Source organism: Diadema antillarum, unplaced genomic scaffold, assembly GCF_040938485.1.
Source record: "Diadema antillarum isolate AM-2024a unplaced genomic scaffold, OU_Dant_1.0 seq00001705_RagTag, whole genome shotgun sequence".
In the NCBI taxonomy this organism is placed as follows: domain Eukaryota; kingdom Metazoa; phylum Echinodermata; class Echinoidea; order Diadematoida; family Diadematidae; genus Diadema; species Diadema antillarum.
The window spans coordinates 52,628-64,837 of NW_027272395.1; the positions used below are offsets into that span (position 1 = coordinate 52,628).

General features: G+C 38.9%; 1 protein-coding gene across 1 annotated transcript in view; it reads left to right on the forward strand.

The window, feature by feature from the left end:
• LOC139711805 (E3 ubiquitin-protein ligase HECW2-like) overlaps positions 1-9,219 on the forward strand; it is a gene marked incomplete at its 5' end in the record, with an annotated part of 60,658 nt that extends 51,439 nt beyond the window's left edge. The window contains 10 exons of the mRNA XM_071623657.1: positions 134-217; positions 1,018-1,142; positions 1,648-1,768; positions 2,265-2,378; positions 2,737-2,889; positions 3,501-3,729; positions 4,430-4,576; positions 5,641-5,755; positions 6,563-6,761; positions 7,584-9,219. Coding sequence (XP_071479758.1) covers positions 134-217; positions 1,018-1,142; positions 1,648-1,768; positions 2,265-2,378; positions 2,737-2,889; positions 3,501-3,729; positions 4,430-4,576; positions 5,641-5,755; positions 6,563-6,761; positions 7,584-7,695 — 1,399 coding nt within the window. The remainder of the gene's footprint in view (positions 1-133; positions 218-1,017; positions 1,143-1,647; positions 1,769-2,264; positions 2,379-2,736; positions 2,890-3,500; positions 3,730-4,429; positions 4,577-5,640; positions 5,756-6,562; positions 6,762-7,583) is intronic.
• Positions 9,220-12,210: the final 2,991 nt, after the last annotated feature.

Genomic DNA, 12,210 nt, shown 5'->3' on the forward strand with positions numbered 1-12,210 from the left:
TAATGTTCAAATCAAAACTTATCAGACATTTCTACGTAGCAGTATGATTAGCTATTTTATTTTCAGCTCTTCTGTTTTTTATTCTGCCCTGATGTGTTGTTAATGATCTTGGAAATTTTGTGTCACATTTCAGAGACAAGTTGATCCAGATCAGAACAGAGGGAATAGAGGCGCTGGAGAACCTGTCTAATGATATGGAGCTGATCATGCTTCTAAGGTAAGATCGCCGCCTCAAATGGTTACAGTTCGTAAGCTCAAAGTTAGTTAATGCAAAATGAAGTAACATCATATCAACCTTGAAATATTTTGCAATGTAGAAATATTCATAAATTTTTGCTATTGTACTATTAAGGTAAGACCATGCAAATATACAATTTCAAGGGAATATTGAAATAATTGAAGTACATCATACAAATACTCTCATATACAAAATCACAAATGACTAAAGTTCACTTGGAATAAAAACCACCTTACAATAGTTTCCACTTCTATAGTATAATATCTTGCCATGTGTACAATGTATCTATGATTCCTTATCCATCTGATCAGAGCACTGGGGAAGACTTGAACAGGTGCTAATTCGATAGTGGCTACTAGAAGTAACTTTAGACTGACAAGACTGTATTCTTTAGACAAGCCTAGACCTGATGCCCTTTTTTTTTTTTTTTTACATTTCTGAAGTATTGGGTGTTAGTCGCATACATCAGAGGAAATTAGAAGAAGTGACTAGCTGCAAGTGCGGAGTCACTAGTATAGGCAGTGGAGTGAAAATACAAAAAACAAAACAAAGCAGAAAATAAAAACAATGATTAGTCGTGAGAAGATATGAGATTACGAATCAAAAGGACCTATCACCACAATATTTAAACCTTACTTAAAGCCAGTGCTAGGCCCACTCAAGCTGATTTGTAGAATGGGAACAACGTCTTGTCCTGTAAAATGAATGTTCTGCTCCCTAATGCTTGAAGCTCTATATTCTGCATGATATGTTTCTCTGTCCTGATTCTCTTCTTTCAGTCTGTTTGAGGAGAACATCATGAGCTACATGCCAAATATGCAGCAGGGCGGAGCACTGAGGTCGACGTTAGCTCAGGCCATGTCGCCGCAGAACTCGCCGCAGCATTCCCCTCACTCGTCGCCGGGTAAGTACTCACACAGATTTTAACATGTAGGACTGTGCTTCTGAAGAGTTCTTCTATGGTCTGCAGGGAATGAAACATGTTTTGAGAATTTAACTGTTGTATATCTTCATGAATTTCTGTTGAGTTTGAACTTTGTGAAAATTGCAAGGGCTGTCTGTCTTTTAGGTATATGGGGTAATGTCTTGGTATGGAACGTATTGTATGATGCTAAAAGGAAATTCAATTATGGTGTAAGAGTCTCATGGCATTACTGTCTAGATTTTCAGTTTTTCCTATCAAATAGAGGTTACTCTGATTAAATAAGACTATATGATGATTATGATAATGATAATGATGATGATGATGATGGTGATGATGGTGGTGATGGTGGTGATGATGATGACAGTGGCGTGATGATGGTAATCATCGTCGTCATCATGATGATGATGACGATGATCATATTCCTACCATCATCATCATCATCATCATCATTTAAGATATTACTATCACTCTCAATTCTGTACAGTGGTGGGAAGAGCAAATGCAAGAGCACCAGCACCTTACAGGCGAGACTTTGATGCCAAGCTGAGAAACTTCTACAGGAAGCTGGAGGCCAAGGGGTTCGGCCAGGGACCAACCAAACTGAAGTAAGCATGCGCCTTTCTTTAATTTGTCTCTGTAGACATTGACAGCATACACCCTGCTTTATTGGGCATTTCACTAATTCTTTGTAGTGTATCATTCCAGATGCTGGTGATGATAATATTGTATAATATGTTAATACATGTGGAACACTGAATCCAGACAGTGATCCAGGGCCCTGTTATATGAAGAGTTCAAATTGATTATATAGTTGATTTCAACTGTAAGTCTATGGCAGCCTGTGTGGCAAGGAAATTTAAAATCGATTTTATCTTTTGATAAAACGGGGCCCTGATCACTACCAGAATTTAATCATCTGTGCCTTGTGTCATCGTCAACTCTTCCAGTAAATTTCATCCAAATCCATTCATTATCCATGAATAATTTTGCAAACAGACAGACAAACAAACAGACAAAGAGACAAACAAATCTACTGCAGCATTAATGATTGTATTCTCTCCTCCTCCTCCTCTCATCTCTACCTCTCTCTGCATCATCCAGGCTGACGATCAGAAGAGACCATCTACTGGAGGATGCCTTTGGAAAGATCATGGCCATCAACAAGAAGGACATCCAGAAGTGCAAGCTCTTCATCTGCTTTGCGGGCGAGGAAGGGTGAGTTCCAAGTCCCCATACCCCCCCCCCCCCCCTCCCCACAACCCATCTCAAACCCCACGGGGGGCATTAGTCTGCACCCATCTACCGGTAGAACATTCAGTTCTTCAGAGAAAAGTTAGAGCCATGGGACCCATTGTTAGTAGCTTGCTCATAAGCATTTAAGATCTTCCATAGTGCCCACCTAAGACACATATTGTAGATCCAAACACACACACACACACATACATCTAAGAGATGTTCTCGATTCTGTAATGCAAAAGTAAGTGAACCTCTGGCATTTATCTCCAGACAAATGAAATGTCTGATATTAAGTTTATCATCTTTGCATTTTCATCCCTGTCTCCTTACCTACCAGTCTCGACTATGGCGGTCCGTCTCGCGAGTTCTTCTTCCTCCTGTCACGAGAACTCTTCAACCCGTATTATGGCCTCTTTGAGTACTCGGCCATAGACACCTACACTGTCCAGATCAGCCCCATGTCTGCCTTTGTGGACAATTACCTTGAATGGTGAGTGTCATCTTTCATCTTTTTTAGGCTCTGCGTGTCATGTCATCAAGCATAATTGATATGTCATCTTTTACAGATGAAAGCAATGTCAATTCCTTGTGGTTATCCCATTGTAAGTGTGTGTGTTTTGTTACTGCAGCTCTTTTTGTCAAAAAAAAAGGACACAAATCATACATTTCCTTGTTTTCGTGATCATCCTGTGGTGGATCATTATATCATATATGCGATTGTTTTCTTGTTGCAAGATTAAATATGCTGCTATTCCCGATTGACTGAGTGGTCAAAGTAGTGTAAATTACACACACAAAAAAAGAACTTTTCATACCAGATAGGATGTAAATTGTGCAATGTATTGTTTGCAGAGAGGAAAATTGTTGGTTTCATCTGGCAGAAGAGTTTCACAGAAAGTTTCGCTGGTAGCTTCTTGAGAAATTTGCAGTTGCACTACCCAAACCGTGTGAAGCAAAATACCAAGCAGTGAAACTATGTGTAGCTTCGCAGAGTATGACCGTGCCAAATGTTAGGTTTTTGGTGAGCGAGGTTTTACTGTCGAGCCGTGTCACAAAAGCTTTCCTCCCGTTGACCGTCTCGATTTGTTTGTCGTCGTTCAGGTTCCGGTTCTGCGGCCGCGTGATCGGACTGGCCATCATCCACCACTTCCTGCTGGACGCCTTCTTCACGCGGCCCTTCTACAAGGCCCTGCTGCGGCAGCTGTGCAACCTGTCCGACCTGGAGTCCCTGGACAGTGAGTTCTACAACAGTCTGCTCTGGGTCAAGGACAACGACATCACCGACGTCCTCGACCTCACCTTCACAGCCGACGAGGAGGTCTTCGGTCAGGTGCGATGAAGAAAAAAAAATGACTCCCCAACTTCAGCTATCCCCCTCCCTATTATCATCTCCCCTACAAGCATGTTACAGTAAATGTATGAGACCATCTGTAAAAAACTTGTAATTATTGCAACACTGTATGACAGAGAAGGTGATGTGTTGTTTGCAAGAAAGAATACATGTACAGAGAAAGATAGTGGGGGAAAAAAAAAAGAAATGAAATTCTTTGATTTTGATTAGTACCTTCAACTGTTGAATATAAGGCAAAGGTCAGGCCCAAGCACACTGGGGGAATGTGTCTCAAGTTACATTCCAAGGAAAACCATTTTGGTTGTGCCCATTTAATGGCGTATTTAGTTTATCTACTGGCAATCTTTGTGGCATAGTTTTTTGTTCTACATTCCAGTCAGTTTTTCCATAAATATTTCTTGTTTTGAAGAGAAGAATTTACATTTAGGGCGACCTTCCCTTTTGACCCAACAAGTAGGTTTTCCCCTAAAGCCAAGTATATCTTTTAACCCACTGAAGACTAGCCCAGAGTATACTTGGGCAGGTGTGTATGGGAAATGTGTGTCGTAGCAAAATCAGCATGTCCTCAATGGGTTAAGGTGTTTGGAGGTGCCCAACATTATGCAAAAGTGTGATGTAAAGATGTCAACTATGAGTGAATTAACTTGGAAAATGAAAATGGATCTTTTTTCCACACTAGCTGACTGAGAGGGAACTGAAACCAAATGGGAAGAACATCGCCGTGACGGAAAAGAACAAGAAGGAGTACATCGAAAAGATGGTGCGCTGGCGCATCGAGAGGGGCGTGTCGGAGCAGACCGACTCCCTCGTCAGGGGCTTCTATGAGGTAGGACACTAGAGGGCTCCCTTCTCTAGCTTCCGTGCACTCAAGTCATTAATGTGGGTTAAAGGACAAGTTCACCTTCATGAACATAAGGATTGAGAGAATGTAGCAATATTAGTAGAACACATCATTGAAAGTTTGAGGAAAATCAGACAATCCGTTCAAAAGTTATGAATTTTTGAAGTTTTTTTTGCAGTACCCGCTGGATGAGAAGACTACTGCAGTGTATGAATAACTTAGATGTCACATGCATACAACAATATAAGGAAAATATAAAGAGAATTTCAGAAAATTCCATCTTTTGAAAAAAGTACACATTCCCCTGACTCGTTACCGATAAATGTTATGGGTAATATTATTCCCCCTGCCTTTAGAAAGGGGCAAGTCAATTGCTCTTTTATTATGCGAAAAAAGTGAAAATATGTTGAATTTTCTTTTATATTTTCTTCATACTGTTGTACGCATATGACTCACAAGCTGTAGTAGTCTCCTCATCCAGCGGTTCCAACACAAAAATTTAAAAAATTCATAACTTTTGCATCGATTGTCCAATTTTCCTCAAACTTTCACTGATGTGTTCTACTAATATTGTTGCATTTTCTCAATCCTTATGTTTATGAAGGTGAACTTGTCCTTTAATGGGGCAATGTGTCAATGCGTAGTTCTGAGATGTAGCTGCATGACCCAGTTGCAGATTTTGGATCCAAATAATGAGCTTCTGTGCAGAAGTCACCACGTTATCAATTCAGATTTTACACAAGTTTTTAGTCAAAATAGGGACTGTCCCAATTATAAGCAAATCCTAAGGAATGCAGAAAAATGTGGTACTGTAGTGAAGATGTATGGCTGGCCCTACACCCAGACATTTTTATAATGAAATGCTGTAGAATTAGAAGTTGTGAAGTGCTTAAGCAATGAAAGGGTGACGAGTAATTGCTGACAGTAAAGAAGAGCAATCTACTGAAAGACATTGTCAAATTTTGTAGAGTTGTTATTGTTTGTGTTGAAGAAAAACTAGTAATAATGGTAGGTTGTAAATCTGCTATGTTTTTCTCTTTCCTGCGCAGGTCGTTGATTCCAGACTGGTATCGGTGTTTGATGCAAGAGAGCTGGAGTTAGTGATTGCTGGAACAGCTGAGATTGATGTTGCTGATTGGAGGAAGAACACAGAGTACAGAGGAGGTGATTATAATTTATTGAGACTTCATCAAAAATTTTCTTGCTAAAAGTTTTTTTTGAAAAAGTCATAATCTATATTCTGGTTCATTTCTTCTTTTTTTCCCTTCTTTGCAACAGGGAAATAGGCTTTCTTTGTTTTTATTGTCTGATAATTGTTGTATTCTTTGTCAAGTCTGATCTTGCTACCGAGACATAGTTGAATGGGCTCACAAGATGCTGTAATTAGATGTTTGAAGAATTTCTGAACTGGACATGCAGTATGTGTGTATTGCTGTAAAAGCGTAAATTTTTGTGCATTTTGTGTGACATGAGCACAAAAATTAAAGTATGCAAATATTTTTGCGTGTATATATATATATATATATATATATGTGTGTTAGTATTTAATCTCTCTGATTCCATGGAACTCAAAACAGGCACAATTCACTCATTTACCCGACTGAGCGTGAATAATTTCTCATGCAAAAATTTCCGCTTTTACAGTTTTACATTGTAAGGAGTATTAGATGCAAACTGAAGAGAAGGAATTAGAGCCAAGATGAATACTGCCCTCTCTGTTGTTTATTGTTTGGGAAGTAAAAGAATTTCAGTGGTTTTGAGCAAAGTTTTCAGCAGACTGTGTAGGAGAATGAAGTTGTGTCTAACTCATTTTTTTTTAATGACAGACATCAGTGTCACAATGAAAGTTATGTACTACTAAGTACTTATTGTATGGACATATGTATGTAATATTTCTATTTGATGTAAGTCTTGAAGCGCAAATATAGTGATGTGCCTCCCATCATCTGTTGATGATCTTGCTCACATTAGGTTACCATGACAAACACCATGTCATCAACTGGTTCTGGATGGCCGTGGAGCGCTTCGACAACGAGAGGCGGCTGCGACTGCTCCAGTTCGTTACGGGGACGTCCAGCATCCCCTACGAGGGCTTCGCGGCGCTGAGGGGCAGCAACGGGCCGCGCAAGTTCTGCATCGAGAAGTGGGGGAAGAACTCGAGTCTACCAAGGTGGGTCATAGAGCCCCTTTCTCTTTCTCTGTCTCTCTCTATAAATATCTCTCCTTATCTATCTACACTGTAACTATATCTATCTATCTATCTATCTATCTATCTATCTTAATTCTTCCTGTCCATCTTTATATCTGTCTATCTATCTATTTATCTATCTGTCTATCTATCTATCTATCTATCTACATATCTATATATTTTTTTAAATAACGCCCGGAGAGATCCTTGTCATTTGATTGGTTGTTTGACATTGATCAATTGGCCCATTTCACTATGACATCATCATCCGTGCAATTGTGGCTCCATTTACTGTGCAATTTTGGATCCATACGATTTGGTCCATTGCACGCTCGCTGAGAGCCCGGCACACACGCGTGTAAAACGCTTGCATTTGCAGTGTGTGTAGTATGCTACAGCGCGCTAGCAAGGAGCTTGCGTTTGCAGTGTGTGTATGCGACAGCGTGCTAGCGTAAAGCACTCAGATCTATCTATCTATCTATCTATCTATCTATCTATCTATCTATCTATCTATCTATCTGTCTATTTATCTATCTATCTATCTCTCTGTGACTGTCTGCCTAAACCCATACGTGGATTGATTGAATGCAGAAATATTTTTATTTTTTCAGCATAATGAGAAAAACTCATCACATTCAAAAGGCAGGGGAAATATATTACCTTCAAAATTTGTCAGTAACAAGTGGCAGGAATCTGCTCTTTTCATTAACAAGTGAACTTTAGATTACTTTAGAAAGATTTAGTGTGAAGAGTACATTGTATACCATACCTAACATTACCCAATCTACATCATTGATTTGACAGGGCACACACTTGCTTCAATCGGCTGGATCTGCCCGCCTACCCGACGTACGCCATGCTCCTGGAGAAACTGGTCATCGCTGTGGAAGAGACAAGCACCTTTGGCATCGACTGAAGTCTGACTGGAGAGACTTCATTCCCTTCCACCGCCCTCTTCCTCATCTTCTTTCGCTGGGCCCGTCGCGGAGACCCCGCCCTGCCTCTCTCAACTACCAGCACAGATCGGCTGGATACGCGTCTATGTGCCTCGTCGAAAGTGGCTGTGATGTTGTGGGAAAGGAGGTGTGGGGAAAAAAAAAATTCCATCTTTGCCACAAGATCTCTGAAAGATGGTGTTCGAGCTCATCCGGGCCTCGAAGGAGGCGGTGCCCCAGAGGATGTGTGGTAGTGGAGCAGATGCCCTCTTTGGAAGACACGCCCTGTTTCTCCAGCCTGATGCATTATGGGTAGCAGATGATCATGTGACTGCAATAGCGAGGACCGCTGTCTTGCGTTTCTCTGCGGATTGGGTTTTCCCGAGGCGTGACGAAGGGGGACCAGCGATGCCCTCGCTCCAAAGAGATCAAATTGCGTGTGCGTGTTGGCCAATCACGAATGACCTGAAATACCGTATTAGTGTTTCATTACGAAATAAACCTCCATGATTATGGCAGGATATACACAGTTACATTTATTGAATTAGTCAGCGCTCATAGAAGCAGTAATTTTACAATGTAGACACTAAATCAGTAGTTTGTATTGACCCTACAACTTCTTTCCAGTGTATACTAAAAAACTGTATATCAAATGAGAAAGTGAAACATAGACCAAAATATATCTAACTATAAATGGTCACAGACAAGATGTCCTAATATATGCACAGTATTTCGAAGCCATGAGCTATAGCAGCATGTGTGTTAAACATTTTCCAGAGCCACGTTACCAGCATTCCCTTGATAAACACTTTGTTAGCTCATTTCTGTGTAGTTTTTATATTTGGAAGGCCCAGTAGTTCCAATTTTGAGGGGGTCACCTACACAGGCAGAGTTCTTGGCAGGGTATGGTTGATGGTGAATGGTCTGCTAGGTTCAGAATGAAATATTTATTAAAGGAGTTGAACAAATGAACTGAACTTATTGCCTTATTTCTTTCCTCCTCTTTGTTGTTGTTTTTTTTTATATTTTCATGTCATGTCTAGAGTGTTTAATACCGGCATGAACTAAAAGTGTATCACATCTCCTGCACTCGTAGAAGGTTTGTTCCATTCTGCTTTTGGTGGCTTTACGTCAAAGGCAAACTGTTATCATACATCTGTGTGTTTGTTTGGTTTCTTTGTTTTGTGTGTCTGTTTGGAGTGGGACTCTAAGAAGCTTATATTGTTTTGCTCACATAAAAAACTGGAAAATCTGACACCTACATGTACTTACAGTTGTAGTTCTTCCCAAGCTTAAATGCGTGGGCGGAAAAAAGAAGAAAAACTAAGTTTATAGCAACTCCTGTTACTTGTGTTTGACTTCATCATTTGACAGCAGTTTGGAATAGAATCAGTCAAACTGACACAAATGTAGTTTGATGAATGCAATATGATGAAGTATGTGTCAGTTTTTATTTGTTTATGCAAAAGCCCCTGTATGCTTTGGAGACATCATTACTGCTTTGTTGTTGGGTTTTTTTTTCTTCTTTCTTCTTCTTCTTCTTTTTTTTTTTTTTAATTTGTGGTGCCAGATAAAAAGCACCAAGCTATTCCATTAGGGTCAATTGTCCAAAATAATAAATTACAGGAGTTTTTAGGATTGTGAAGACATTTTGAGTATTGTTTTTGTTTTTCTTTTGGTTTTTTTTTTATTCCTGGTGCTTGACTTGTTATGCAATTTTATGTTTCACATCAGACAAAGAACAAAGAAGGAATCTCTAAGCCATGCGGTTGTAAATATAATCATCTGCTAGTTTATAATATGATACAAATAATCCCAGTGTATCTGTCTTCAAAGGATAAAGAATACATTATCCTAATGAATGCCCTTTCTGATATCAAATTACAAGTCACTGCAATGTGAAGATGAGCCTGGAATGCATCTGCATTTGAAAGCAGTGAGAAAGTAGAAAGAGATTCATATATTTATTTACCTTCATGTTCATTTGCAACAAAGAGAGAGAGAGATAAGTTTGAATTGTTAGACATATCATTTCAAACTATATGTTATGTTGAAAGCCTAGGTAGGGGCACTTGTATGAGAAATTCAAGAGTAATATTGTTCTGAGTATGAACTATGCATATATCGATTGTACTTGGCATTTTGCAAATGTGTATATCTGTTTTTCCCAGCCTGTATGTGTATAGATATTTAATTGAACGATAAGTATTCAACTATGACAAGTGATTGATAGTATCTTGATATTTGATGATAAGGTGGGCTTACAAGTTATGGACGAGCCCAGGCAAAACTGTGTTTAATCCGATTCGCGTATTTGATGTAAACTATTGTATTACTCATGTTTTAGGCATGCATGTCTCTCTTCTATTGGACTAACCATGTGTCCCATGGAAGATGTTTGTACAATACATGTAAACTCAAAGCAGTACTTTCAGCTTGTTGTTGAATTTGATCCATTGCGGCATAGTGGCATATTTTGTTTTGGCTTTTTAGCACATTTTTTTTTCTTGTCTGTCTTTGGTTGGTGTTTTGGCTTTTTTTTTTTCTTCTTCTTCTTCTTTTATTCAGTACTTGGAAGGTTCCTATGTCGAGGCATATTACTATCACCATGATGATTATGCTTTGGATCATATTGTTGGTCATATTGACAGACATATTGTGTTTCAAATCTTCATACAAGGAAAACTTTTCCTTTAGCAACTTCTGACAAAACCTTCTGGGAGATAGCAGTGGACATGTGAAGGCCCTAGTTCTTGCAGATATGATAGGAAAACAAAAATAGGAGAGGTACATGTAGACATATTCAAAAGTAATTTGGAGTTGTCGCTACTTGGGGGAATATCAGAAATAATGCAGACATACAAATTATAATCTTATGCATAATTGAGAAGGCGCTAACGTAGAGGCGTGTGTGAATGTGAGTGTTTGTTTGTGCCTGTGTGTGTGTGTGTGTGTGTGTGTGTTTATGTTTTGTTGTCAGAGAGAGGTAGGATCAGCTGTGCAGAGGTTCTTATGGGAGGAGGAAAACATATAGTGCAACATGTAAATTATGAAATGAAATGGCAGGTGTCAAGATTACCATTATCCGTTTTGATGTATTTTCATGCATTCCCAGCCAGTATTGTTTGGCTCACTGCAACCCCTCCTGTCAAATTTTATCCCATCTATTTTGTTTGTGTCTCCTCTCACATCTAAGGTTTCAGCCCTTTATAGAGTACAAAGTGTGATGTCATTTTCATTCATCACCGTGGAAACTGGTTCTAAATACTGTAAAAGTGGAAATTTTCGCGGTGTTGAAATTTTCGCGCATTTCGCGCAACGAGAAACTAGCGCGAAAATAAAAGCACGCGAATATTTTTGCTTGCCATATGTTCTCGTACTTACTGTCTTGATTCTGCGGAATTAAAAACACGCGAAACTCTTCTTACCGGGCCGAGTGCGAAAAATTAGTTGCGCAAAAATATCTACTTTTACAGTAACCCAACCCAGCCCAAATATCTGTGAATACTATTGCTGCTAACCATGCTCACACCTGGTTCTGACCCCAACTATATCAAAGAACTTTGACATCATCACTTTGGTATTCCGTTAAGTATGGGGGAAGGGGGGGGGGGGGTTAATGGGAATCAGTAAAAGAATACTTTACAGCTAGTAATATTAGTGTATATTGAATTATTGCTAACAAAGATGTTATGTATCTTGTCTATCTTAGTTTTTTGATTGTTTGTTGTTCTTTATGTGTGTGTCTAGGCACTGAAATGCTGTCTGTACTGTTAACATTGTGCAAGCTACAAATAGTCTTTATTCCACTCATCAAAACTAAAAGCTAAAAAAAAAAGAAGGTATGTTCACAAGGAAATGCATTTTTTTTTTCTTTTCCCTTTTTGTTTTTGTTTTTATCTAGCATTCTGATTTGTGTAGATTGCCTTCAATCATTTCAGATGATGATATATATATTAAGTTTCTTATATGTGTGTATGTGTGTGTCTCTGTACAGAAAAGTTTACCCGTATTTGCCATTGGTTGTATTTATTCGATGAAAGAAAGCCCGGAGTGTAGGAGATCGAGAAGGGATTAACATTTAATCCTCAGCATAACTGTGATGTTGCAATTTATATTTTGGCTGGAAAATGCAGCTTAGAGGAACAAATAAATATTTGAACCAAATATTCTTTGAGCTTAGTTGTCTGGTGTGATACGCAACAGATATGTATGGTTGCATTTGCGATCTTTGCACAAATCCTGCAGAATAGAAAATGACTGCTTCATCCTACAATGTATATTGTATGTTGCTGTCAAGTCTTATTGTGAGATGCTTATCATTCATAAATTTATTTTATTCGAAGGAGGAAATATCTCTCCGTGCCTGTCGACGCTCCACATCAATTATGTTATCCTGTCATGGGCCTTGTTAGTAAGAGTTGTTTGTTTGTTTTTTTTATTTGATTTTTGTTTCCGTCTTTTGAAAATATTCATTGCTATTAAATATGTAAAAA